This window comes from Hemicordylus capensis, chromosome 8 (assembly GCF_027244095.1).
Source record: "Hemicordylus capensis ecotype Gifberg chromosome 8, rHemCap1.1.pri, whole genome shotgun sequence".
Classification (NCBI taxonomy): Eukaryota; Metazoa; Chordata; class Lepidosauria; order Squamata; family Cordylidae; genus Hemicordylus; species Hemicordylus capensis.
Window position 1 is genome coordinate 2,197,249 of NC_069664.1, and position 27,922 is coordinate 2,225,170.

General features: G+C 44.8%; 2 protein-coding genes across 3 annotated transcripts; one reads left to right on the forward strand and one right to left on the reverse strand.

Moving 5' to 3' along the window:
* Positions 1–156: 156 nt before the first annotated feature.
* Positions 157–2,944, reverse strand: SNRPG (small nuclear ribonucleoprotein polypeptide G). Its single transcript, XM_053269126.1, has 4 exons — positions 2,810–2,944; positions 1,970–1,992; positions 589–713; positions 157–347 (listed from the first exon to the last, which is right to left on the reverse strand). The coding sequence occupies exons 1-4, from the start codon at positions 2,839–2,841 to the stop codon at positions 297–299; spliced, it is 231 nt and encodes a 76-aa protein (XP_053125101.1). The 5' UTR covers positions 2,842–2,944; the 3' UTR covers positions 157–296.
* A 759-nt stretch (positions 2,945–3,703) lies between these two features.
* GMCL1 (germ cell-less 1, spermatogenesis associated) lies at positions 3,704–27,779 on the forward strand. Of its 2 annotated transcripts, XM_053269934.1 has the most exons (14): positions 3,707–4,187; positions 6,831–6,954; positions 10,104–10,200; positions 12,544–12,641; positions 13,349–13,461; positions 14,062–14,127; positions 14,244–14,328; positions 14,598–14,688; positions 15,587–15,727; positions 17,751–17,820; positions 22,062–22,137; positions 23,964–24,109; positions 24,852–24,939; positions 26,075–27,779. In XM_053269934.1, the coding sequence occupies exons 1-14, from the start codon at positions 3,961–3,963 to the stop codon at positions 26,195–26,197; spliced, it is 1,545 nt and encodes a 514-aa protein (XP_053125909.1). In that variant the 5' UTR covers positions 3,707–3,960; the 3' UTR covers positions 26,198–27,779. The 2 variants fall into 2 exon arrangements, with proteins under 2 accessions (XP_053125910.1, XP_053125909.1); XM_053269935.1 differs by lacking the exons at positions 17,751–17,820; positions 23,964–24,109 and having other exon boundaries at positions 3,704–4,187.
* The last annotated feature ends 143 nt before the right edge of the window (positions 27,780–27,922 follow it).

Sequence of the window (27,922 nt, forward strand, 5' to 3'; positions counted from 1 at the left end):
TTCCCCCCTCCCCCCGCTACTTGCTAGTAGAATTTCTTTCACCAATTTCTTGCTGACCCATTGAACCGATGACACAGAAACATCTTAAAAACCCAGAGTAAATATAGTGTCCCCAATAACCAGAGGCATCCACACAAATGAAATGTCACCCATGAATTAACAATGCAGTAATTTATTGAATGGTAAACAATTTATTTTTTTTTAAGAAAAGGATTACATAAGGAATGTGCACTTGCAGTAGAATTCACAATAATAAAAAAGAAACATCTACACTGTCGCAGGGTCAGACTGGTCCATTATACTCGTTCCAAGGCTTCTAGCATAATGATGCTGTTTCCTCTTATCACCTAGAAATCAACACACTGAAGTTCAATAGCAGCTAGGGATAGCCATCTCCCAAAACAGACTTCTCCACTTCCAAGACCTTAGCACTCCAGCCACAGAGATGGCTTGAATTTTGGACCACTATCTACAAGCCATTCTCAAAACCACCACAAGCCCGTTTTGTTTCCAAGTTTACAACAACAGCCCTTCATCCCCAACAACAAAGCAGCACTGGAAAAGCAAGACCCCCCCTCCTCTGCTTACCACCATCCCGATGTTGTTCTGCTGTCCACCTGGTGCCATTTCCACACATTCATCTATTACAAGATTCATAAATGGGTCAAATCCTCTTAAGATCCCCTGGACATGCCGGCCACCATTTAGTTTCACTGCCAAAAAAACAGCCCGCATGTCAGTTTGCTGCTTTCAGTGGTTGAAGATAAAGTCCTATACCAACAGAGCCTTAAGCAATATTTACAAAATTAACAGATGTAGATAGCTAGCCTTCTTGCATTAGCTGTAAGAGTAACTGAGGTCTGTAAAATATTGTGAAGCTAATCCATCTAATTAAATCACAATTCCCATAAACAAATAAAACTGTATTCAATGGACAGATGTCACTTGCATCTTTTCCTTCTCAATTTATTTTAATACCTGAAAGCACCCTCTACCTTCTTCCCCATGAACAGAAACACCTTAAGCAATCTACTTTAAAGATGAATATCCCACATTTTGTTCAAATTACACCACATACCCAAGACCTACATGAGATAGTCGACTCACACAAAAGAGAATGCCATGTTATTTCTTTAAGTGTTATCCAATTGTTCTATATATGAAAACTGAATGTTAATGCATTTCCTACAAGGGCAAACCAGTCTAAGCGATCATGTATAATTCTTTTCTTTACTTGTATAATTCATCTATAATTCTTTTCTTTCTAGAAAGTTAATGCTTTCACTATATGGAGGCATGCCAAAAGGAAATGTTTAGTGTTTCATGGTTTTTACTGGCTGACTGACTTTAAGGTTTTAAATGTGATTTTTATAGAGTTTTATTGTAGTTTAGCTTTTGTAAAACTGCTTTGGGATGTTTTATGAAAGGCGGTATAAAAATTGAACAATAAACAATAAATTAAATAAATAAATTTTGCACAACATGCTTTGCACGGCACATAAATTCTCAAAATGGCAAAATACAATTGCTTTTAAAATAGAAGACAGATAAATAGAAAAGTACACTTCTTTTCATCCATATTTGGGGGGTGTGTGTTATATCTATAGTGGTACATAATAATGCACTGTGCACACTACCTTAATACTGCCACCCAGAACAAAACTCATTCCACTCACTGATGAAAAAAATTACAGGGAACACTGCCAAGAACCCCTCTCTCCTTTCCTGCTACCTATCCCCTTCCAACCTACTTTAAAGCAAGGACAAAGACTGAGCACCCAGCTGCCACAGCTCTGTGGTGCTGCTTTGAAAGCTACAGTGTGCAGCGCAAGGGAATCTAGGCTGCATTTCCTGACTTAAAATATTTGGGAAAACACTTCTGGAGGAGGATGCAGAAACCCTTTAAAAGCAGCAATGGGAAATAAGCAATTGTTCCTACAAAGTAACAATACACAGAAAAAATTCTTACATGACAGCTTCTTGTCCATAAACCTGAAAATTAAAAGAGAGAGAGAGAGAGAGAGGCAATAAGCATTATTGAAGTAACATTTACGGTAAACAAACAACCACCACCCACCAAGATCCCAACTCCAGGAGTATTTCCCATGACTAACCTGGTCGTTTCCTTCAGGAAACTGGTAGATTAAGTATCTTTCAAAGAAGAGATTACCAATAAAGAGGCATACATGTAGTGTGTGTTGGGGGTGGGACAGCAAAGAGCTCTCAACTCACTCTTAGGATAGACAAGCAACTTGAGAAAGCCTTTACAGTTAGGATGGTTAAGTGGAGCACTAATTCCTGAATAATGCACCAGGGCATACGACTGTGCCCATTACCACATCCCCAGCCCAAAAGAAGAAGCAGCAAAGGCTCTTTCAAATTCAGATCTTGGGCAAGAGAAACGTGTTTTAAAGAAATTTTTGCACACGTTTCCTGTGCTGTAAGGAGGAAGAGGATTGCCAAATGTTACTTTTTGCTATACTGCAGACAGGCAAGACTGTAAAATACTATGGCAGGTGAGACAGCATGAAAGGCTGTTACAACAGCCCTGCAGTTCAGCCCGGAGTCTCATTCCCGCACTGCGGGGGGGGGGTATATTTTGGTGGGGGGGGTAACCTACTACTGGGTCTACCTTTTTCCTAGTTCTAGGAAAGCCACGTGCCGCGCGATGCATGACGGGAAGGAGGCCCCCGAGCGGCCCGCCCGCCACCCAATCCCCCCTCCCCGCCCCTTTCAGTCCCTTTCCCGCTTCCCTCTCCACTCGGTCTCCCGGACCCGCCAGCTTCCCATTTCTCTCGGCCGTTCTCACTTCTTCAGCTCCGGCGGGTGCGCTTTACTCATGTTGCCGCCTGACACACGATAAGCGCCTCTCTCCGGCTAGCAGCGCCTCAGCGGTATGGCGTCACTACCTCACTGTCTCTCTTCCCCAATCAAGGAGAATCAGGTGCGCAAGCGCAGCTAAACGCGCGCGCGACACACTTGGCCGCGGCAGCTGCGCGCTCTGCGTGAGGCGCATGCGCACTCGTGTTGTTCCTTTTGTCCTTTCTGCACTAGTTGTACGAAAGGTTAGAAAAATAGGCAGGAGCTCATCCTATTCTTTTTTCTGTATTAACCGCTTTGAGAACTTTTTTGTTGAGAGGTGTAAATATTCTGAATAATAATAAAACATTTAAATTAAAAAATATTAATATATACATGTCATGATTAAATAACATAAAAGGAATTGAAGATTATTGATTATGAAAGATATCATCTCTAGCCTTGCCGAAATAATTCCGAAACTCTAGATACCCTGAACTGGGTAAAGAGGCACCTTTTACCGTGGAGATTCTCTTTATTTAGCAGGGGGAGAGTAACTGGCCCTATCCACCCCCAGCACAGTACCTCCAGTGACTGTTGCTGGTGTCTATCTTGTGTTTTTTTTAGAATGTGAACCCTTTGGGGACAGGGAGCCATCTTATTTATTTATTATTTCTCTGTGTAAACCGCCTTGAACCATTTTTGGAAGGGCGGTATAGAAATAGGCTGCGACTATCCTTTTCCTGTGCCAATTGTCAGTTATGCCACTGGGCTAGCATCACCCACGCTTGCATCGCGGAGGTGCTTTGACCCTTCCAGGCCCCCGTAACCAGCCTCTGCTGCCTATCCCAACCTAGCCTAGCCTAGCCCCCCTCCTCTTGATGTAAGAGCATACCATAGAGTGTGGATAACGGCAGTGGCACGCTCCCTCGTGGCGCATGCGTATTAGCTGGTTCTGTGCGTTCCTTTGCGGTGGGGAGTCTGTCTGACTGCACAGCGGACCACCACGGCGCGTGCGCGGCCGCTTGGCTCCCTCCGGTGGGGATAATGACGCCGGTTCCGCGCCGCTGCTTCCGCGCCCGCCTCCGTGCCGTCGCGCCTGCCGGGCTTCGCTGTCCGGTGGAGTCCCCATGAGGAGAAGGAGGCGGTGGTCGAGCGGCCATGGGCTTGCTGAGCAGCCGGCCGTGGAGGGCACGGGTGGTGGCCCCGCGCGAAGGGGACGCGGCTGGCGAGGGCGGCGGCGGCGGCGCGGTGGTGGCGCTGAGGGGATCCGGCGGGGGCCGCGGCGGAGCGGCCAAGAGGAAGCGGGCCGCCGAGTGCCCGACCAGCGACAGCGAGAGCGACGGGGAGAGCGAGCGGGAGGAGCGGCTGCTCAACACCCCCAGGAGGTGCGCCGTCAGCGGGGGCGGGGGGGGGGCAGAATGTGGCGGGTGGTTCCCGCGGCCAAGGGGGTCCCCAGAGAGGCGGCTGGCTGGACTCCCACTCCCGTCATCCCCAGCCGCAGTGGCCGAAGCGGGTGGCGGGAGGGAGTTGGGGTCCAGCAGCCTCCCTTGGCTTGCTTGCCGCTCTTTGAACCCCTGGTTCTCTCTGGGCCGCCTTGCCTCTCCCTGAACGGCGGGCCAGGCTTGGTGAGCCTTTGCAGCGGCCTCTGTTGCCCGTCTGCGCTCCCCGGACCACCTCTCCAAATTCGCTTTGACTGCTTCTCCTGCACTCCCCTGGCTCAGATCTTTCTCGTTCGACTTCCACTGAATGACGCTGCGGGGGCCGCTGATCTTGTGCTAGCAAGCAGGACTGGTCCCCTTAGCTAAGCAGGGTCTGCCCTGGTTGCATATGAAAGGGAGACTAGAAGTGTGAGCAGCACTGTAAAAGATTCCCCTTAGGGGATAATGGGGCCGCTCTGGGAAGAGGATCTAGGTTCCACGAGCCCTTCCTGGCAGCAGCTCCAAGAGAGGGCTGATAGAGATTCCTGCCTGCAACCTCGGAGAAGCCGCTGCCAGTCTGTGAAGACAATACTGAGCGACAGGAACCAAGGGTCTGACTCAGTATATGGCAGCTTCCTGTGTCCCTGTGGCAAGCTCCACATACATTTCCCCCCACCCCAACTGTTGGCAATGCATGGGAGAGACTGAGCCCAGGGGCCTCCAGTTGATGACTGGAGTTAATGGCTTGTTCTTTACCAGCATTGCACATAAGAGCATGAAAACATATGCTGAAGTCACAGAAAGTAGGTGGTTCTGCCTGTGTGTGTGAACCAGCCCAGAGACTGGAAGAACAATCTTATTTTAGCAAAATCCAAGGCAGTACATCCTGGTATCTCCAAGTTAGGTTGAGAGAGAGATTCTGGTCTGCAACCTTGGAGAAGCTGGTTGCATATGAATGGGAATATGAGCTTGCATATGAGAAGCTGGTTGCATATGAATGGGAAACTACATGTGTGAGCACTATAAGATACTCTCCTTAATGGGTGGAGCCGCTCTGGGAGGAGCATAAGGTTCCAAGTTCCCTCCCTGGCAGCATCTCCAAGATAGGGCTGAGAGAGATTCCTGCCTGCAACCTTGGAGAAGCCGCTGCCAGTCTGAGTAGACAATACTGAGCTAGATAGGCCAATGGTCTGACTCTGTATATGGCAGCTTCTTAGGTTCCTAAGCAGGATATTGCTCCCCATTAAATCTAGAGCCCAGCCTTGAGGATGAGTACAGTGATCCACACTCTAGCTTCTGATAGCCCCTCAGAACTCCTTTTGCAGTGGAGCAGAAAAGAGGAAAGACTATTGTGGTTGGGGATGATGGGAGTTGTAGCATTTGGGGACCCAAGCGGTGTTGCCTCTAACAAGGAATCCCAGATGTTGTTGACTACATCTCCCATCATCCCCAAGCAAAAGATATTGCAGCTGGGTAGTCAACATCATCTGGGAATCCCTGTTAGAAGGAATGGAGCAGCAGAACCCAAAGCTGAGAACCCCTGCTATAATTTAATTGCACATGCCAGGGTCCTCATGCTTGGTTTCCAAATGTACTACAACTCCCATCATCCCCCTAGCCTAGTCCAAAATCATCTGAGGATCCAAGGTTGAGAACCCCTGGTCTATTGTGCACAGAATAACAGAGGGCACAGATATCTCATCGCTGTGGGATCATAGCATCGAGGGAAACTGGCCTAGTATAACTGGAAAGGGTGATGCCCATTTCAGCTCTTATTTCTGACATACGCTTATTCTCAATTTTGGGTCTCTCAGCTGCAGTATGGGGATAATAGTAGTGACATGCTTAGCACTATTGGAAGCGTCATTGTACTGAGTCAAATCATTAGTTAATTTAGCTCAGTATTGTCTGCACTGACTGGCAGCAGCTCTCCAAGGTTATGGGCAGGAGCCTTTCTCAGCTCTGTCTGGAGATGCTGCCAGGTAGCAAACCTAGGACCTTCTGCATGAATATGCAACCACTGAGCTACAGCTGCATCCCCAATTCACAGGGGGCTGTTGTAAAGATAACTTGGACAACACATGAGAAGTGCACTGAACCTTGGCAGTCTTTATATAAAGGCCATTGTCAGTTGACCTACAATGTCAGGTGACTCCTGAGACCTTCCAGGGCCAGAAATGTTTATTTGATTTCGACAGCGCTCCCCTGCAGCTGTCTCTTTTCTGAGGTGTTTTCAGAGGGCTACAGCTCCATTGGGAATGTTTAGGTTGCAACCCTAAAAACGTCTACCTGAGAGCAAGCTGTATTGGACACACAAAGGAACTGACTTATGAGTAAACATGCATAGGATCGTGCTTTTAAGCCCATAAAGAAGCACGTGGCTAAGATAACTGTAGGATATGGGGAAATTGCCCTGAAAAAATTAGGGTGCCAAAGCTGTAGTAACAAAATGTAAAACAAAACCAGTTTTGAAATGACTGGCAAAAGCAGTCATTTCAAAGGGATGCGTGCAAGGAAGGCTCATCAGTTCTGCAACGTTTCAAGATGTTATGTTTAATAAATACCCTATCCCTGAATCCAGCTCTTTTGTTTCTTTTTTTCTTAATCCAGGAAAAAACTAAAAAGTACCTCCAGATATATTTATCAGACTCTGTTCTTAAATGGTGAAAACAGTGATATTAAGATTTGTGCTCTGGGAGAAGAATGGAACTTACACAAGATATACTTATGCCAGGTAAGAATAAATTATCTTTTCCAAGCAAATCTTGTCTCTTCCTATTTATCACTTGCTTGCAACATGTTCAGAATTTTTAAATACATTTCAGAGCAGCAGTAAGCAGTAGAAAGGAATACCTTCTCTTTTTGGTTTAGTTTTAAAATATAAAGTCACTGCATATAAATATGCAGAGTGGTGCCATTGGAAGTGGTGTACACCTAGTTCTGGCTAAATGTTACAGAAGTAATTTTTATAGTATTTATTCTAGGTGCTTGGAGGTGGTGTACACAAAAGTATATGTTTTTGGCAGTGTCTTGTCTGGAATTGTTGTGTAACTCCTGTACATTTTGTCTTCACACACCCCCCACCCCCGGCCAGCCCTTCTGGGTAGATAAAATTGGCGAGCATTCTAATGGGTTGCATTCAAAGCCTGCAGATCAATTAACAAAATCCTTGCTCACTGGACTCCTTTTTAGCAAGCAACTTTTGCATCTCTACTTGGCCGTTTTCAGTTGTGAAATACACTATAGATTCTTCTGCTATATCAAAATGTATTATGGCATTCTGCCATAGAAATACTACTTGTTTCTAGAATATACTTGTTTCCAGAACATACTTGTTTTTAGTTCAACCCCAAAGCTGTTAGGAAGCATTCAAATCCAGCTAAAGTTTTCTTAGGGAGAAGGCAAAATGGGGCAAGAGGATGTATGTGATCACATTTTGTCTTCTGCTTAGGAAATCAGATCTTTCCCCATGGGCAGCAGCTGCCCAGAGTGTTGTTTTCCTAACAAAAAAGTGAAGTATAAATATTTGTAATAAATAAGAATCTTCACCCAGCAGCATAATGCCTAAGAATGTGAGGCAAAAGCTAGGGAGCTCTTGGTTCAAATCTCGACTTGGCCGTGAGCATGCCCGTTGACCCAGACAAGCCCCCTAGACAAGCCCCACGTGCGCTCTCGTGCTCTCTTCCACTCTGTGTAATATGGGGATGATACTGGACTTTTGTACAGAGCTGTAAAATTACTTGCCAATATCTAGACTTAATACTTCAATTGGCACAATAGTGTTTTGCGTTGTGTGAAAGGGTGCATGCTTTTCAGCAATCCTCCATTTCCTCTGCAGCCACCTCTGCCTCCAGAAAATATATCCCTGGGGCTGTCGCACTTTCAGGGGCATATTTTTCAGGAGGCACAAAGGACTCAAAAGGGATGCCAACCATCACATGCCTGCCCTCTTGCATAACAGAAAATACAGCACAGCATTAGTCTGGGTGTTGAGCTCTGAGATCTTTTGAGCTCTTAATTAGAAAAAGTGCAGCATTAAAAACATACATAGCCTCCACTCTTGCTCCCTTGGTGTTCAGGAATTCAGTGCAGTTGAATTATTTACTTCCTAGCTCTGCACGTAGAGGACACTGGAATACAAAAAAATGGAGTAATGAGGAAATCTCTTCCTCAGTGGTTTGGAGTCTTGGTCTCCTGCTGGATGAGACCTTGCCATAAGGAGCCCCCTTCCATCTTCATGTCCCGGTTTCAGTCACCTGCATCACCAGCTAAAAGGATCTATAGCAACAGGGCTGGTGAAGAATTTGAAGAGCTGCTGCCAGGCAGCGTAGAGTAGATCAGGCTGGTCTACAGGTTCCAGTGGTCTGACTCTGTATCCATCTTATTGGAGCAAGGATCCTAGGAGTTTGGGCAGTATAATGTAGCGAGTCGTGCGCTGGACATGCTTGGAGCAGTTCCTCTGCTCTTGGGGAGAGGGGGCATATTGCCTTTCCAGGAACTACTTTCCCCCCTCAGTCTGGAGAGGGCTGTGTATTGACTGCATAGCCACAATGCAACTACCGTAGCTGACTATGGCACTGACAATGCCAGAAGTGCAACATGTAAACTTCTAGCTTGTTAATGATACCCTGGAGGTTTGCTTGAACATCGAAAAATGAACTGTTTTCTGATGATAAAACATTGATTGTGAGCAAGTAGATTTCCTGATCCTGCAAAAATTAATGAAAGCAGTGTCTTATTGTGAACTGTGGGTGCTGTCCTAAGAAAATATGTGAATGTTTAGATAAGACATTCTTGTGCACATCAGCTAATTGTGATGTTATGGCTGTCTGTCTGCCCTTAAAAAGTGTTAGAGGATGGTTTGTGCCTAGTAGAAAAGAAGCAATTAAGATCTTTATGTTTGCTTCAGTGACTAGTTTCTGAGCATTTTTGAGACTGTCTGGAACGGCTCTTACTCCATACCAAATGGTTGGTGCTCTCTGCGAGCAACATTTTTTTCTACAAAGTGGTACTAAAGCAAGTCATTCTGAGTGTTGCACATTAAAAGCACTAAATGTTATTAGAGCACAGCATGCTGGGAGGTATAGAAACTAACTTTTGTCTTTAATATGCTCTAATACATTCCACAGCAGTAAAGAGGTGTACATTAATAACGTGCTTTGGGGTGCTTGAATAAGATTATTAATTTGTCTTTCGTTTAAAAAAAATCAGTTTGGTTAATGGTACAGAGGATCTACTACTGTACAAATAGACTTTACTTTTTTAATCTCTCAGGTAAACTTCAGTGAGTGATAGCGTCATAATGGGTTCACCTTCTGCTGTGATGGAAAGTTCTAGTAAAGCACTATTTTTCACCTCATTGGATGGAAAACTTGCTATTTCTAGTTTTGTATGAGTTACACTTTAATGAAAAGGTATACTTAAATGGTGTATGTGTATATGTGTATTAATTTACCTACACCTAACTGTTTGTTTGCATATAGCAATGTATGTGTGTCTGTAGTATGAGACCACATTTGTAAACTAATCTGTATGTCCTGCATGCTGGTTCTTCTACAGTTCCCTTTATAAACTGGTGCCTACAGGAGTATTTGCCCAAATTTCAGTTAATCAAATCTGACAACACTAGACTCTCTGGCTGCTCATTACCTGTTACTTTTCTGTATTTAGTACTGTTAGATTTAAAACGTATTAGAAATACAGGTGCTGTGTTTTAAGAGTTGATTTGAAACTTCCTTAAAAATAAGAAATCTACCACCATAGTGGTAGTCCCTCTTGTTGTGGAAAATATGGCACAATTATTTTGACATGCATATTGTATAGTTGAGTTGATCTTGTACATTGAAAAAAATAAAACTGAATGCGTGGTTTCTCTTTTTGTAGTCTGGCTACTTTTCGAGTATGTTCAGTGGTTCTTGGAAGGAATCAGGAATGGATACAATAGAACTGGAAATTCCTGATCAGAATATTGATATAGAAGGTGAGCAAAGGATTATTATGTTCACCATGTTAACTTTTTTTATACGGAAGACATTGAGTAGCATCCGCAGTCTCCCTTTTTTCTGGAACAAGCACTCCTATTCCAGACTCAGGACAACTGTGGATGCTAACCACTGAGTACTTGTCAAATCTATGAGAAGCTTGGTGGCTTCTGCTTAAAGGCTATCGCAGTTCTCATACGGGTCAATATGTTAAGCAAGCTACTTACATTTTTGTGCTAAAAAATAGCAGATACTCAGTACTTGATATAATAGTGTTTGGTGTATTCCTGCTATTCAGACCTTGCCATCCCTCATTCTGTAGTAGTTTCTGTCATATTTAGGCAGGATGTGGCCGCTAAGACAACAGAATTTGCCTGTGGTGGGTAGGTCATCTTGCCCTAACTTCTTCTGTGAAGAGAGAGCAACTGGGAAACTATTTGGTTTTTTTACAGTGTTTGTATTTCGCTCTTTCAACTCTGCCATATAACTCTCTCCCTAAATAGATTTGTGTGGCACCCTCACTATTCTTTTTAGGTGGCGGGTGAAGTCCATTCTTTTTCTCATACTTTACTGGCATTTGACTGCTTTGAGTTTTCTCTGGTTCTCTCCCTTCCCCCCCATTTAAATTGTTTGTTTTTTATCAGTTATGGTTATAAATCGAATCAATATTTTATTACAGTCACAGACCAGAGAGGTCACTGTACAAATAGCCAATAATCATTATGAAAAAGCAATCATTAAAAGAAATTACATTCTTTTGATCACAGAGTAAATATTGAAGATAGAAAAAATCCTTATGACCTGAAACATTAATAAAAGTGATAGATACTGAGCCCGACTGTTTCTATAAAAATCACAATGTAATAAATATGACCTCCATTTCGATGGGACACATGCCACATGGGCAAAGGCTTTCTGCATAAGGCATTTTCTTAAATCAGGGCCATTCAACTCCGTCCCTCCTGCAGATAATGGCCTACAACTCCCATATTGCCTGGCTATTGGCCACTGTGGTTGGGGATTATGGGAGTTGTAGTCCAAAAACAGCTGGAGAGGGCAAAGTTGAGCAGGCCTATCTTAAATCTTCCTTCAAAAATAGCTGTGGGTAAAATATTATAACAAGCTAATGTTAGTACCCTTCAGTATTTCAGCACTGTGATTTGGGTTAAATATCTGTCTGGCCCAAGGCAAGTTGTAGTTATATGCTGTTCTTGCTTTTGTCTGTTGTTTTATTGTGTTAAGTGTTGCTTGTTAGCATTAAAAAAACCCTCATAAAACAAAAAACCATCAGGGTTACAGATAATATCTGAAAAATAGACAATAAAACACAAGAGGGCCAGGCATGAACAACAGGCAGTCCTTCAGCTGAAAACACCTTCAGCTGGCAGCAGGCCAGAAGGCTTGCTTCCAAAACAGAGAAGGCCCTCTTCTGCATGTGAGAGGACCAGCCAAAAGAGGTTCCCCAACCGATCTGAATGGCCAGGCAGGATTGTATGGAAAGAGTATCTTAGTCCCAGACCATTCAGTAAGGATGAGTGCTTTGAATGCAACCAGTAACGGAGCGTCCACAAGTGTAACTGACCTGAAAGTGAAGGGAGAAGCTCCAAAGGGTGATGAGAGTCAGGACTGCAGTAACTGCTTTTTGTTCCTAGCTGGATATGGAGCACACATCTGCCTTGCATTTCAGCATAGGGTAGCAGTTTGTGTCTATAAAAAGTGTGGGGATGTCAATGGGACGTGGGCTTACAATTCCTAATGCTATTGTCATGAATAGAGATCTTCCATATACTCCTGAATTTCTTATATATAAACTTAAGAAGCAAGAAGAGTGTTGCTTTGAGAAGCCTTACTCCCTGTGGTTGCACCTGCTCTTTGTGAAGAGTGAATGAAGCTCTGCTCATGCCTCAGTCCTTGGAGTGGAGACATCTGCACAGGCATACTTGGGTGGCATGTCGGCGGGGGCCGTTTTTCAGATAGCATAGGAACATAGGAAACTGCCATATACTGAGTCAGAGCATTGGTCTGTCTAGCTCAGTATTGTCTTCACAGACTGGCAGCGGCTTCTCCAAGGTTGCAGGCAGGAATCTCTCTCAGCCCTATTTGGAACTCTCTTCATGCTTTGTCTGCCAGCATCATTTAAGACCTCTAAAAAACTACTATTTTTTTGTTTCTCTCTTTTCTGTTTTTAAACTTGTTTGTTTTAACCCTTTTGTAAGTTGAATTGAGCACTCCTATTGGATGGAAAAGTTACTCAATAATTTACGAAATACATGTTTCATGTGTGAATACAGAGCTCTCCTCTTAGATTGGACTGCTGCGATAGGTTTTGTGTTTGTTTTTAGCTTTACAGGTAGCATTTGGCTCACTTTATCGCGATGAAGTCTTAATAAACCCTAGCCGAGTCATTGCCCTTCTAGCAGCGGCCAGCATGCTGCAGTTGGTAAGTGGAAATAACTAGCTTTATTTGCCAAAAGCATCCCTTCAGTTTATAAACTGTAGGGCAGGGGTTCCCAGCTGTGGTTCTTGATGTTGGACTGCAATTCCCATCACGGAGTTTGGCCATCGTGGGTGACGGGTATTGTTGTCCACGGTCATCTGGTTGAAAACACCTGCATAGAGGATTCATAAAATATGCATCTTGGGAATATGAAGTGAGGTGGGTTTTTTTAACTGTCCCCAGCTAGAAAACAGGCTTTGCATCTAGTAGATCCTAGTTTCAGTCCTCTGATCTCTAATTAAAGGAATTTTGGGTGACAGTTGAGAACGAGTCTGAATCCTTGAAGAGCGGCTGCCAACCAGAAGCATAGAACAACTAGTCTGACTCTGTAAACATAGCTCATATGAAGGGAGGGAAATGTGTCCCAAAACTTAAGGACTATCAATGAACTCGTAATGGAACACTAGAATTCCAACCCTTTCTCATTTCTCCCTGTAAACAAACCATATAATTGGACTAGGTTTTGTCTTCCTGGCTTGTCGGAAAGTAGATCTAACCTCCTTCAAGCAAGCAGCCAGTACGTGAATAAAAAATTGTTGGACTTCTTGCCTGTCAGTCTTTGGGGAACAGATCACACATAGCATTTTAGTTTGTCATTGAAGACAACATGCATCAAACAGTGAAGACAACTTGTGCATCATTGTTTGCAGGATGGCTTAATACAGCAGTGCGGTGAGACAATGAAGGAAACCATTAATGTGAAAACTGTGTGCAGCTACTATAATTCTGCAGGAACATATGGATTAGATTCTGTGAAGAAAAAGTAAGTAGCACTTTGTATTTGCAATGAAATAAGTTTTGAATAAGGTGAAGGGATTTCTGAAATCTGTGTGATCAACCTTGGCCCTTCCCTTGGGCAGCATCTGCTCGCTCCATCGTAGGCATGCTTGCCCTGTATTCTTCCGTTTCTCCAGCAGAGGATAAAGAGTGGATCACTGTTCATAAAGTGAGTTGTTAAGGACATGCATGTGAATGTAGAAAGTTAGGGATTACTTTTGGAAAAGGGGACCTGCAGAATTGAAAAGAGCTATGAAAGGGACCTGTGTCTATTTCTACCTGGGATGGTGCAGTTTGGACTCTGAGCATTATGGGCTACCATGATAGAGAATGAGAGGACAGTGGAAGGAGGACACAGGAGACACAAAGAATAGGCCAAAAGTGGCCCTTGAGAATGTGGGCTGGGCGGGGAAGGTGAGCAGCTGGAGGAGGTGTGGAGACTGAGCGTAATCAACCTAGGATGCTTTCTGGTAATGGGGAATAGAAATCCACTCTGCAAGCAGTTTAAAGCAGCTTTAAAACATTCATCACAAATTAGAGCACCTTTCTTGGCACTACCCTGAGAGTTGTTTTATTTTAAATTTAGGTGCCTTGAATGGCTCTTGAACAATCTGATGACGCATCAGAGCGTGGAACTCTTCAAAGAACTCAGGTATTCAAATTCAAGCTCTCTTGGATTGACTGGGTACTATAACACTTTGCATGACAGGATGCATACTTAATTACGTTGGCTTAAACTTAGTGCATCTCCTGTGTTTTCTGTTCCAGTATAGTCCTTATGAAACAGCTGATCAGTTCCTCTAACCTGTTCGTAATGCAAGTGGAGATGGATGTCTATACTGCTCTCAAGAAGGTATTTAAAAAGTGCTCCAATTGCCCTGTCTGTGAAACAGTGCACTGAGGGTGGATTTTGATGAAGTCTCATGCAATAGGAGCTGACACTAGGATGTCTCTGTGCCCAAATGTATGTCGGCATATAGCATGACACAGCATGTGGTGGGTCATAAAACCTCTTGCCTGTCTACCCTCTCCAGTAGGAATTGAGTGTGTTTATGCAGTAAAATATGTAAGCTTCCCCATCAATAACTTAGATTAAGCTTACAGAAGTTTGTTTTGATCTAGTGGATGTTCCTTCAGCTAGTGCCTTCTTGGAATGGGTCCCTAAAGCAACTTTTAAGTGAAGCAGATGCCTGGTTTTCCAAGCGCAGAAAAGGTATTTGTTCAGCTCTGAGGTTTATGGAAGAGTTCGCATGTTGAGAATCTAAAGTTCTCTCTGTGTGCAGCGTGTACCTTGAAGCTGACACTTCACAAATAGGCTTATCTATAGGGTCCAAGGTGGTGGTGTGTTTTACTCCATAGTTGCTACTAATCTGAACTTTACAGGTTCAGCTGTGTTTCTCGGGCTTCAGTGGCTACGTTCAGATGTTGCAGAAGGTAGTTCGTTGTGTTGAGAATGAACAGGCACGAGCAGTGGGCTCGCACACTCTCCCCTCACAAGAAACCTTCCTTTTGCAGTTTTCAGCAAACTGGTTTCCTGTTACATTTGTGAACTAACAGCGATGTGAACAACCAGTACAATTCCCATATTCAGATGCCATAGGATATTCTGAATTAGTCAGTACCACTCAAGGAAGCTTTCAGTCTCCTCATCCTGTGTGTAAAGGAGGAGAGGGGGACGGTGGATGCCTAGGCTCTTGCCTACTGGTTTTCCTCACAAAAACCCATGGTTTGATGTGGCCTCTGAGCAGTGTTCCCTGTAACAGGGATTCTCAGAAGTTGACAACTAGAACTCGCATCATTGCCTGCCAAAGGCCACTGCAGCTGAGAATACTGGGAGTTATAGTCAACAACATCTTGGAATCCCTGTCACTGGGAACACTGCCTCTGAACAGATATGATCCTGAACACTTGAAAAGACAGACAGGAAGTGTATTAAAGTATATCAGAGGGAAAGGTAGTTTCCCTTCAAAATGTACAGTTTTGAGATTGGTCCGCTCAAAAAACAAATTTGAGATGGTTCAGAAAGAACTTTCTCTTTCTAAACAATTGACTAACCGTTTATAATTTGTCCAATACATGCTTAACAAGAAAGCTTTACTGTGACCTTGCAGATTTTGAGGATGGCGTCTCATTCTTGGAGTCTGAACAAGGAAGTGCATTTCTGACGGTGTTCAGACATCTGAGGCTGCAGTACATAGTTAGTGATCTGGCATCAGCAAAAATTGTTGAGCGCGATAGTCTGATTCCTGCAGGTAAGAATGGAATCACTCGTACATTTCCCCCTCTGCCATGCGCTACTCTCACATTTGAGCAGACTGGGTTAGAACTGAATTGGTGGGTAGAGGGAGAGACTAGCCCCCTTGTTCAGACCCAGTTTGCTGGTAGGGAGGGTGGTCGTAGATCAGGCTGGGCTTGGGGTAGGCCTTGGGCCTTTGGTGAAAGGGTTCCGGGATGTCTCCTAGGAGGATTTGGAAAGTTAGTTCCCCTCTGTTGCGCATCCTCCACTGTAGAGACAAGTGGAAGTGGCTGTGTGGATAGAATGCAAGCATTGGGACCCAAGAGACTGGGTTCAAATTCCCTTACATCACATGTTCACAGGCTTAGGTCCCGAGATGTTCTCAGACTACAACTCCCATCATCCTCTGCTACAACAAGCAAAGGCCATTGTGGCAGGTGATGATGGAGTTGTCGTCCAGCAACTTCTGGAGACCCACGTTGTGTGGGAACCCAGCCTTGTGTGGTAACTGTCATAAGTGAAAGATGTCTTTGGCAGTACGTTCTCTGCATGTTAGGGGTGTGCACAGAACTGGTTCCATGCACACCTGGGAGGCAGCAGGTGCAGGGTGGGTGTCACTCTAAGGCGTGGGGGGGTGCCCTTACCTCCCCTGTTGTGCTTCCCCTTCCGGCGCTGCTTCAAAAACTGCTGGTGTGCGGGGTGGCGGTATACCCTCTTGCCGCCCCTTTCAACATGCCCACCACTTCCAGTTTTCCACTGACCGGGGTGGCAAGAGGGTATACCGCCACCACGTGCCAGCAGTTTTTGAAGCAGTGCCAGAAGGGGAAGCGCAGCGGCAGAGGTAAGGGCACCCTCCCCATGCCTTAAAGCGCCCCCCCATGTTTGAACCAGTCACACGCGGGGTTTACGAACCAGTGCGGCTTTCTAGGGATAGGAAGCCGAACCGGTTCGTGCTCATCCCTACTGCAAGTATGTTTTTAGAATACAGGTATATGTTTGCCACCAAAGCTCTTCAGCACTGATCCGCTATTCGGCTGCAGTTCAATCCAGTTTATCAGTGAAAAGCCAAAGACTGGTTTGTGGATCGGTTGCTTTTGGCCCATCGTGGTTTCTAGTAACGTGGGCTCATCCAGACCATTGAATTCCATTATCCTTCTGCTGCTATTGGAATCATGCTAAAGTCCTACTTAAAACTGGTCTCAGTGTTGTTGTCTTCCTGCTTAAAACTGATCTCATTGCTTGCCAGTTCACCCTTCTGCCATCTTTTTGTGCAGTTCAGTTCAGGAATATACGTTTGTGTACCACCTTCCTCTTGTCACCCTGATACAAAACCCAGTGCAGTTTCCACAGAGTGCCAACACATCCTCTCCTCCCTTGAGCCACAGTGGGGTGGATGATTGGTGTGTCGTCCTCATATAGCCCTAGCATCAGTGGAGCTTTTCTGTTCTTTTCACTTGGGTGATGCCAGCTGAGTAGGTTAGGGCAGGCCAGTGTTCTCCATGGTACGGCCCGGGGAGCAGTGGCAGCCCCATCCGCCCTGTGCAGCTCCCTGATTAATTGTTGGCCAGTGTGAAGGTTTGGCTGGAGCCAAATACTCTGCTTAGTCCCCCAGCACAACGCGGAGACAACCATTCTCATTGTGCAGTGCAGTGCTTTGCCCAGCACCGGGGGGGGGGCACTCCTTTAAGGGAAACGGAGAAGAGCGCGCACAGAGTGCCGGGAAGTGTCACCCTTCCCAGTGCTTTCCTCCTAGAGTGCTTAAGAGCAGGGTAAACAGCTGTTTACAAACAGCCCTGAGAAAAGCGCAGTTCTGTGTAGAAATGCCTCTCTCATTGAGGGTTTCTTTGTCGGTGGCCCCCACTTGAAAAATAGTGAAGAGCACTGGGGCAGGCAGTCCTTGGTGGTGCTAATAGATGAAGTGGGCTGTGGTCTAGTTACTGGTGGCTTTGCATACATCTGTGGAAAGTTTAAGGTATAAGTGCTGCTTAACTTGTGTGCCCCATCCATAAAAGACCCACTGTGATGTTTTTAAATTTTAGAATGGCTGTCCTCTGTTTACAAACAGCAGTGGTTTGCCATGCTCAGAGCAGAACAAGACAATGATATTGGGTATGTATAGCACACCCCTTTCCCTGTTGTTCTGTTAGCGTATCCCCTCTTCTGGGTTCAAGCATCTTAGAACGCCTGTCTCAAGATGGAGAAAAAGCAAGCCTAACCAAACGGCTCAAGAGTTCTATCCTTTTTGGAGTGGTTATATTCAGGGCCCGGACATCTTGGCAGAAACAGAAAACTGTCATTTATCTGGTTTAGGCACTAGAGATTTTGCTATGATGTTAGATGCTGGCAGTATTGCGCTTTGTTTAGAGAGTGGCTTGCATAGAACAAGTGTTGATATTGTGAGAGTCGGAATTTGGCCACTTCTGCTAATTTTATAATCTGGTAACTCTCTGGGAGAATGGGGGAGGAATACAGAATTTTATCATTCTTGTGTCACTCTATGCACAAATCTTGATGCCTCTAAATTTGAAATTTGTTGTTCACATAGTTGTTAGTTTTCTTTAACTGAAAAACCCTATGAAGAGAGCTATACTGATTCATGTGCTTAGTAGGCCTCATCTTTATAAAATATAAAACCTGCATACAGTAGACATTTACTTGCAAGTAGTGTCTAACCTTAAACGAGGTGATACGTAAGTTCATGGTCAAAAGATTCTAAACAGTTTTGGTAAGTGGAAAATGAATTCCAAAGCCAGACTTCCAGCACTTCCGTACCTCTGCCACCCAGCCCTATGTGAACTTGCACCGAAGCAAGTCCTTATGAGTTATAATGGTGTTTCAAGAAGTTTGTAGAGGATAGTATCCTAAAATATTGTTTGTGTAGTGGCCAGGATATTGAGCTGTGAATCAGGACTTTCCCAGGTTGCATCTCACCTCTGCCATGAACTCATTTGGTGTATTTAGACAGACCCCCAGCCTCAGTGTGGACTTAAATCATACTGTATTTACCGGAATCCAAGACTAGGTTTTTTTCAAGTTCTTTGATGTTAGAAATCAGGGGGCCATCTTAAATTCAGAGTCCTCTTCCTTTGAGGTAAATATAGGTATAACCTGTATTTAGCCTCTGTTTTTTTAAGGGCTCGTCTTAAATTCAGAGTTGTCTTGTATTCAGGTAAATAAAGTACTTGCCAATGGTAGTTGTAAGCATTATATCAAGCTAATACATTATTATTTTATTTTTTATTATTTTTACATTTATATCCCACTCTTCCTCCAAGGAGCCCAGAGCGGTGTACTACATACTTGAGTTTCTCTTTCACAACAGCCCTGTGAAGTAGGTTAGGCTGAGAGAGAAATGACTGGCCCAGAGTCACCCAGCTAGTTTCATGGCTGAATGGGGATTTGAACTTGGGTCTCCCCGGTCCTAGTCCAGCACTCTAACCACTACACCGGCTCCCATGTGAAATGCTTTGTACATTCAAAAAACCCTTTACAAATGCCAAGGATTATTATTCTGTCTCTTTGGTTTTCTTCTGGAACAGCACAGAGTGGGCTGTTGAGCCGTATTTGGAGCCAGTGCTTGCTTGCTTATTATATTTATAAACTGCCTGATATAAACATCTCCAGGCAGTTTACATACTGCCTGGCCTTATCTGGCCTTTGGTCTGTAGCAGCAATGTGGCAACATCTCTATTCACAAACCAAAGAAGGTTTACCATAGCTCAGTGACGGAGCACACATTTTGCGTGCGGAAGATCCCAACCTCAGAACCTGGCTTCTCTAGTTAATAAAAAGGAATCCCTCTATGAGAGAGTGGAGTGGAATCCCTGGCTGAGGCTTTGGAGAGCTGTTCCCAGTGGGAATAAACAGTTCTGGGTTACTCCATATGGCAGCTTCATATAGACAATGTGTTTTTGAAACACAAATAATAGTGATGTGAAACTTTTTTTATTCTTGAGAAAAGCAGGGTAATGGCTGGTGAAGACAATATCCCGAATTCTAGCACTTCAGTTAAGATTATATCTCCACAGTATGTCATCTGTATTCTAATTTATCACTGAAATTACTTGCTCAATAGCTTGCTATGCTGCAGAGGCCTGCCTGCACAAGATCCATATGTGTGTGCATAGTTTTGTTTGTTTTACCAGATATATTTTTATTAAGTGATTTCTATACATTTGGCTAGAAAAACCCTGGGCAGTAAAAACTGGATCATTGTGGGTGGAAACACCTTTAAAAAATAACAACTTTATTTTGGGAGAAACACTGTTTTCCCCTTGATTGTGAGAAGGTCAGAGAAATCAGGGAAGCAGTCCAAGGACAGTGGTATTGCAATGCCAGACTCCAACATGTTTCCCACACTGATTGGATAAATTAGTTTGAATGGCAAAGAGGCAAACCTGAGGTATGAAAAATGACTGAGCTTCAGAAATGTTGGTTATAGAACCAATTAAAAGGGGAGGTAACTTTTAGACTTAATCCTGATTGGTGCCCAGGACTCGCTGAACCAGTGACTACAGTGCTATCAGATTCAATGGATGTACAAATAGAAAGCTGTCCATAAAATCTAACAGACAGGCAAACTGAGTTACAAAAGAGGAAAGAGAAGGAGGAAATGAGAAGGTAAATTAAAAGAAAGCTGAAACTGAGAGTCAAGAAAGTTAAATCTTGCTGGGGCATCTTATTTAAAGCCACCACACTGGGTGCTTGGATAGAATGTAAGTCATGGATGAGGGAAGGCGGGACAAGCCAGAGAGGAGTCTGGGGAGTTGAATGTGCAGTCACAGGAGCAGTGGGAGGCTTCCTGTTAACCAGTAGAAGCCTTCCTCCAGTGTAGAGGACAGAGAAGCACAAACCTGCACCAGGCAAAAGTCTAGTTGGCAATAAGGCATGTGGGTGGGTGGGGGATGAAAAAGAATTTGAGGAGCATATTGCTAAAAACATCAAGACTCACATAAATGCCCTTAAGTACCTCGGAAGCAAGAGAGGGCTGAGAGAGATTCCTGCCTGCAACCTTGGAGAAGCCGCTGCCAGTCTGTGAAGATAATACTGAGCTAGATAGACCAATGGTCTGACTCAGTATATGGCAGCTTCCTATATTTCCTATGTTTTCCTATGTTTTCTATGAAACTGGCCAGGGAGGCGGTTGTATGGCACAGGTCTGGAGGACGTGGGCAGCTTAGAAGGAGCTGCATGCATGAATTTGGCCTTCATTATGGAAGATGTTTTCCTCTCTTGAGCTTCCCCCCTTTTCCAAGAATTAAGCCAGTCTTGCAGTAGCAAGCATGAATGTCGCTTTTGCTAAACAGGGCTTGCCTTGGTTTGCATTTGGATGGGTGACTGCATGTGAGCGCTGCCTGGTGTAAGACCTTCCCCTTAGGGGATGGGATCCTAGCTCAGTGGGAGGGCCACTGCTTGGCATGCAGGAAGGTCCCAGGTTCCATCCTTCCCTGGCAGCAGCATCTCCAGATCAGAGAAAGACCTCTCTGCTAAAACCTTGGAACGCTGCTGCCAGTCAAGGTTGACATTCCTGAGCAAGGTGGACCAGTGGTCTGACTTGGTATAAGGCAGCTTTCATCTGTGTCTGGAGAATGAAGTCAAATAGAGATGATGAGATGAAATTCTAGGGCTAATTGACTAATTAAAAGTGAACAGGTTGTGTTGAGATGGAAGAAAACCCAACGATTATTCAGGAACCTAAATCTGAAGCTGCTGATCTTCTAACACAAATACACAGTGTTAGAAAAACTGGGCTCCTTGCTAGAGGATTGGGAGGTAGTCAGCAGGAGCAGGTCTAGTCCCCAGAATTGTGCTGAGGGTCTCCCAGAGGGCAGAGCCACTTCAGGAACAATCCCTTCCCCAACTCAGGATTGTCCCTGCCTTTGCGCTGGGCTTGGGTGGTAAAACACAAGCTCAGGAACATGACCCCACCCTGTTGGCCAGAGGGGCAGGGACCGGGTGACCACAAATGTAAGTTTGGGCAGCAAGGGGCAGGAGGGTAGAGAATTCTGTCAAATCCCCACTCCTCCCCTGCCCCATCTCCGCTTTGTCCAGTTTTCTTCCATGCATTGGCCACGTCCTGCTTGCACCAGCGTATTTTTTGGTCTTGCAGCCCAAGGAGACTTCACAGCAATCTTATCTTTCCTAGCAGCTGTTGCTCAAGTGAAGGATTGCTTGGATAGTGGAGTGAAAAACTTTGATGTAACTAGCAAGCAGGACGTGCAACCTGTTGAAAGTCTCTTGCCTTCAGTTTGGTCTTAAATCCTGTGCAGAAACATCTAACATTACTTTTCTTACTCTCCTTTCTTTTGAAAAAATGCCCTTGTATAAAAGGCTCTTTTGTATGTTCAAAGGCCTCAGGAAACGAACAAGGAAGAACTTGAAGGAAACAGTATGCGATGTGGCAGAAAACTTGCAAAGGATGGTGATGTAAGTACAAATATTTGTGTGTCTTTTTTCAAACACGTAATTTGTTAGGTTTTCTCAACCTTTTCATGCACTAATATTTATTTATGTAGGGTATCTTTCACCCACTTCTCAGTCATAACAATTCTCAAAGCAGGGTACAACTAATTCATAATAAAGGCAAGATCGTAAAAGAGTAAAATGGAAGAGGAGACAAGACGAAATCGGCAGCCAGCATGGCAACAAAGGGATGTTAAAGATAAAAAGCCTGTTTGAAAAGGAAGACTCCTAACCACCTCTTTCGAAAGCATTTTGCCCTGGGCTGTTCTCCTCTTCCGGTCACTGGGTTGGCCTGATAGGGTGGGTGAGAGCCACGCCTGTTGGGCTTCTAAACTTTTGGCGCTTATAAGCAGTGGTGGGTGGACCGCCTGCAGGCGGCTGCCAAAGGGGTCTGGTGTTTGGGGGTGGGACGGAAAGCTGGGGCCAAACCTGTTGTTCTGGACTCCTCAGAGGAAGACTCCTGCTGACTACAATATTATTGTGGCCTAGTAATTGGTTGGGCCTGGTACAGGTATGTGTCTTGGATTGTCCAGAGATGAGGAGACAGAGGATGACTCTGGGCCAGCTCTTCCAGTGGTGAGGGGGAATCAGCAAAGATGAGGCCCTGGCAGGTCAGCAGGCTGTTAGAGGGGAAGGGAATTCAGCAGGCTTGCTACCTTTTTGGCCTTGGAAAGGTCAAAATTGCCCACCTTAGTATCCTGTAATGCCAGGTTGGTTCGAAATAAGTCTGAGATCATCCATGACATGGTTCTAGATCAGGCCTGCACAACATAAGGCCCGGGGGCCGGATTCGGACCGCAGGGACTATTTTACTAGCCCCCAGATATGCTGCAGCAACACAGGAGCTGGAAACTTCCTTATAGCACCATCCTACGCATGTTTTCTCATAAATATGTTCCATGGTATTCCCGGCAAGGTTTACTCCCATGTATTCATGCCTAGGATTGCAGCCTGAAAGCAGTGACAAGTTTGGAAGAGGAGAGGATTTGGCATTTGTTTGGGGCTGACATGCGCTCCAAGGGCCCCACTGATTGAGCAGGGACAGGACCTATTTTCTGGCCACTATTCTTGGGTCCATTGATGGGGAATAGATCCAGAAGTAACTAATAATATTTTTAATTTCAATGTAATGTGCTAAAAATTGACCTCGGCCCCTGCACGCCAAGTTGTGGATGGTTTCGGCTCACTAGGGCATTTGAGCTGTGCAGCCCTGTTCTAGATGAAAGAGCCAACCTGGTTAGAAGAGGCCAGGGGTCTGGTTTGGTCACAGCTTCTCCAGGTGGAGCAGATGAGAGGATGCGGGTGGGGTGCCTGTGGTCTCTAAGAATACCATCTCCCTTACCAGGATCCCTGTCAGGGAATTGGCCTATATTGAATATGTCTAGGGACCAAGGATAGACTGGGACTTCAGTTGGTGTACCGATCACTCCACTGCCCAGCAGAGTCCCTAACTGAGCTGACGGCCCTGGTTGCGGAGCTGGCCTTGGAGTGGCCCAGGTTGTTGGTGAGACTCCAATGTTCATATCAGGTCCAGGTTGTCAGGAGCAGCTCGGGAGTTCATAGCAGCCGTTAGGAGGAGGCTACAGATATATGTGAGGCTGGTTTTGATAACAACAAACATGGAGCTTTCCTTGCAGTAAAATCAAACTTGCAGTTCTTGACAGAAAGCTGTTTTAAATGTTCTGTGCTGCCTTCAAAAGTTAGTGCCAAATTGTGCAGAACTAAGGCTGAGTTTAGAATATAATTGAACATGGGGCAGTGACCTCCCTCCCCTTTCTTTATTCTTCAAGTATTGTTGGCGGTGGACAGGCTTCAACTTTGGTTTTGATCTGCTGGTCACATACACCAACCGATACATCATCTTCAAGCGCAACACGCTGAACCAGCCATGCAGTGGCTCCGTTAGTTTGCAGCCCCGGAGGAATGTTGCTTTCAGGTGGGCATGGTGATGCTTCTAGCCTGCATAGCCTCCCCCTCCGTTCTGCTCCTTGGCTGTGCTCGTCTGTGATGTGACTGAATCTTGGGAGCTGGCTCCTTCGTCTGCCCATTTCTGGACTTCAGCAATTGCTCGCAAGCACTGAAGGCACAAAACGGGAGATGGAGCAGGATTCTGAAGGGAGAGACCCTTCTACCCTTGCCGAAAAAGATAGGAGTCTCTTTGGCAGATGTGTTCTGAAGACTTTGTTCTTTTTATTGATTCTGTGTGTGAATTATGCTTCTGCCACTAGGTGTCAGTGATGTGCCTGGTTGATCCTGATTGTCAATAATCCATGTAAAAACCTTCACCTGAAAGGTCTTGCCCAATTGACCTCTAATATAACAGGGTCAGTTTAAAACCTCTGCTGGAGACTATAACCCCCAAAAGGCCAGATGTTTCTCAAGTACAAAGAGCTGCCACAACCTCTTTGCACCATGTCAACTTTGGCCAGCCCCTGGGAGAAAAGCCCGGCGTTTCCAAGTAGCCTTGCAGGTTCTCTTCTCCTTGATGCTCACTTCAGTGGAAGGGAGTGTCTAGGTACAGCTGTAATGGGGGGCAGGACTGTGTGGAGAAAGTAGATGCAAGTCAGCTGAGTCAGTAAGTCACTTTCCCCACCTCTCCTTCCCCTCAAAAAACAAAGCAAGCCACTTCCCCATGTTTCAGCAACTTCCAGCTCATTTAATTTCTCTTCTGTCCTTAGGCTGCGCCTGGCTTCTTTTGATGGAAGTGGGAAGCTGATTTGTAGCAGAACTGCAGGTTATCAGATATTGACGCTTGAAAAAGATCAGGTATATTTTGAACTGCCTTTGATTGAGTGATGAGAGTATCACTGAGAGAGAAGGACTGAGGAAATGGATTTGCCGCATTTCTTTGCTTCTCCAGGGTGGCTCACGAGCAACATAATATCATTAGAATTCTACAAGCAAGGCAAGCGGAGGGGGAAATGCTCATCTGCCTGCAGGAGGCGGAGGCGGGTGGTGGCAGCGGCAAGCCAAGAACTTGTACCCAGTTCCAGCATGAGGGTGGGGGGAAAGCATTCCCCCCGCCTCCATAACAACAAAAAAGTTTATATACCGTTTTCCAACAAAAGTTTCCAAAGCCGTTTACATAGAGAAATAATAAACAAACAAGACGAGCTGGCACACGCACATTTTCCCCTCCTCCTCCTTTGCTTTTAAAATTCTCATGATGGCCCATCGGGAGCACACACAACTTCTGAACTAGGGTCAGAGGTGTCTTCTACCTTAGTCATCATTGTGAGAACCGCCCTGTTGGATTTGACCAAGAAGTAAGAGCACTACTGGAATGAGCCACTTGCACTTAAATGGTACAAGGCAGGGGTTCTCAAGCTGGGGGTGATGTTGGACTTCAACTCCCATCATCCCCTGCCACAACGACCAGTCATCGTGACAGGGGATGATGGAAATTGTAGTCCAACATCATCTGGGGACCCCAGCTTGAGGGCCCCTGGTATAAGGGCATTGACAGGGAAGATGCAGAAACTTGGAAAGCCGGTTTGGGCAGCAGTCCTTTGCTTTTCCAGAACGGCTAAGAAAAGCAATATGATACTGATACGAGAGATACTGAGTATCACGCGGATGGAAAACCAGGAGGAGAGTTTTGCCAGAAAGAGTTGGAGCAACCTCTCTCTCGGTCTTCCCTGTATTAAAATATTTCATTCAGTTAGGGATTTCCCACTGGAAGTTTCTGATGGAATCTCCCCACCACCTTCCCCAAATAGCAAGGGACCCTCCAACACTTCTGGTATGACAAATCCCCAGTTAAACAGCACCTGCTAAGCTGTACAACATTGGATGAAATGAACTGGTTTTTTTAATATTTCCAGTTGTGTGTCTTCTGATTGTGAGGAAGAAAAACATGGCTTGTTTTGGGCCAAAATATTGTTTTATGTTTCCTTTTCAGGAGCAGGTAGTGATGAATTTGGACAGCCGGCTGCTGCTCTTTCCCCTGTATATCTGTTGCAACTTCCTTTATACTTCCCCAGAGAAGAGGGCAGAGAATGAAGGACAGCCAGATAGTCTGTAAAACTGAGAGTTATCTGTTGAGTGCATTTCAAAACTGCTTTGATTCAGGTGTGTTCCTCTTGCTAAGGAAGACGCCTTCCAGCTCCAATCCCTGAAGACATCCAAGACAAAGAGACAAGGTGATGAAATGGTCTTAAGTAGCATGGCGGAGAAAATGTTACTTCCACTATGTGTCAGAACATTCCTATGCATATCTGAAAGATTTCCAACTAATTATGGCCAATTTTTGCTTTTATGTGCATTTTCAAAGAGCTCAGGAAGCTGCTACACATAATTGTTACACATGTTTATTTTCACCTGCTGGCTACAAACAGATTTTCATTGGAGATATGAAATGTGAATAGGACAGCTGCAAAATCCATAACAACTGCTAGCCTAAATGTAACCGGTTTCTACTTAGAGGTTTTGTTCTTCTGGCTGATCTTGAAAATGCTAAGGGTCAAGTGTTGATAAAATTCCACTGCCTTCACTCTGCCCACCCGGTTCAATTTATTCCTTTATGTATGTGATTCTTTTTTAAAATTCATTAAGCAATTTTGGCTTGCAAAGTATTCCTGATGAGTTGAACCCTTTTATCCTGTATCTTTGCATGCATATTGTTTTTTTTTTCAAGATGTTCTTTTAGACACTGAAAGGTTTTTAAATTTTGTTTTGTGGAATACACAGAAGAAGAGGGGAGTCTGGCAGTTTGAATGGAGTGGTGTCAGTACACGGGAGATCCAGTCCACAGGCCCCATCCATGACATTCTGGTAAAGGCACAGGAGGAGGCTTCTCAGGGTCTGGGCCAGCAACCTTTTCTCCTTTCTTGGAGAACCATGTGTGTTGCAGCTGGATCATTGCTGAAATGCTTGAGGGCATTCATAGATGCTTTGATTGTCCTCCATGGCATGTTGCACACGCATGCTCCTTCATACAACCCGGCCACACTGACTTGTCCACAGGTTCCAGCTAGGATTCTCTTGGGGCCAACTGTGTACCAAGTACATGGTTTTTAATACATGTTTAGTTTCATCAACTCGTACCTTCATGGGGGGTATCAGGTAATACATCCTGATTATGCTCAGGAACTTGTGACCTTTTGAGTGCCTTTTGCGTTATCGATGTATTTGAATACTTATTTGTGTGTAAAGGTAGGTTGCAGGATCCAAACGAGGAGCTAAGTTCAAAGGGTTCATCTTTTGGGTTGGCTATCTTAAAAAAAAATACTGATCCATTTAAGGTGAGATGTAAGCAAGGAATTGGTTTGTACATACATTTGTCTTTAGTTGCTGAATTTCTACCTTGTACTCTTTGTTGGTAGCCTATTTTGTAATGTTTAAGTGTGTGTGTGTGTGTGTGTGTGTGTGTGTATATATATACACACACACACACACATACACACACACACGGGGTGTGTGTGTGTGTGTGTGTGTGTGTGTGTGTGTGTGTGTGTGTGTATGAATGAGATTCAACAGATTCAGCGGACTGAAATGGTGGCACATTGTGAATAAACCAACTCCAGTTTGAAATCTGTGCTAGTATTTTTTTGGTTTGGAATGAGATATTCTGGAATGTTTAGAAATAAAATGTCCCCAGGCTGGTTCTGGTCTTTGTGAAAGATCTCTCCTTGATCCACCTGCATGATTTCCTTCTGGGTCGCTACATGTCCATCCTCTTGCTAAGGAAGACGCCTTCCAGCTCCAATCCCGGAAGACATCCAAGTGACTCTGCTTGGTTCTTTTGCCT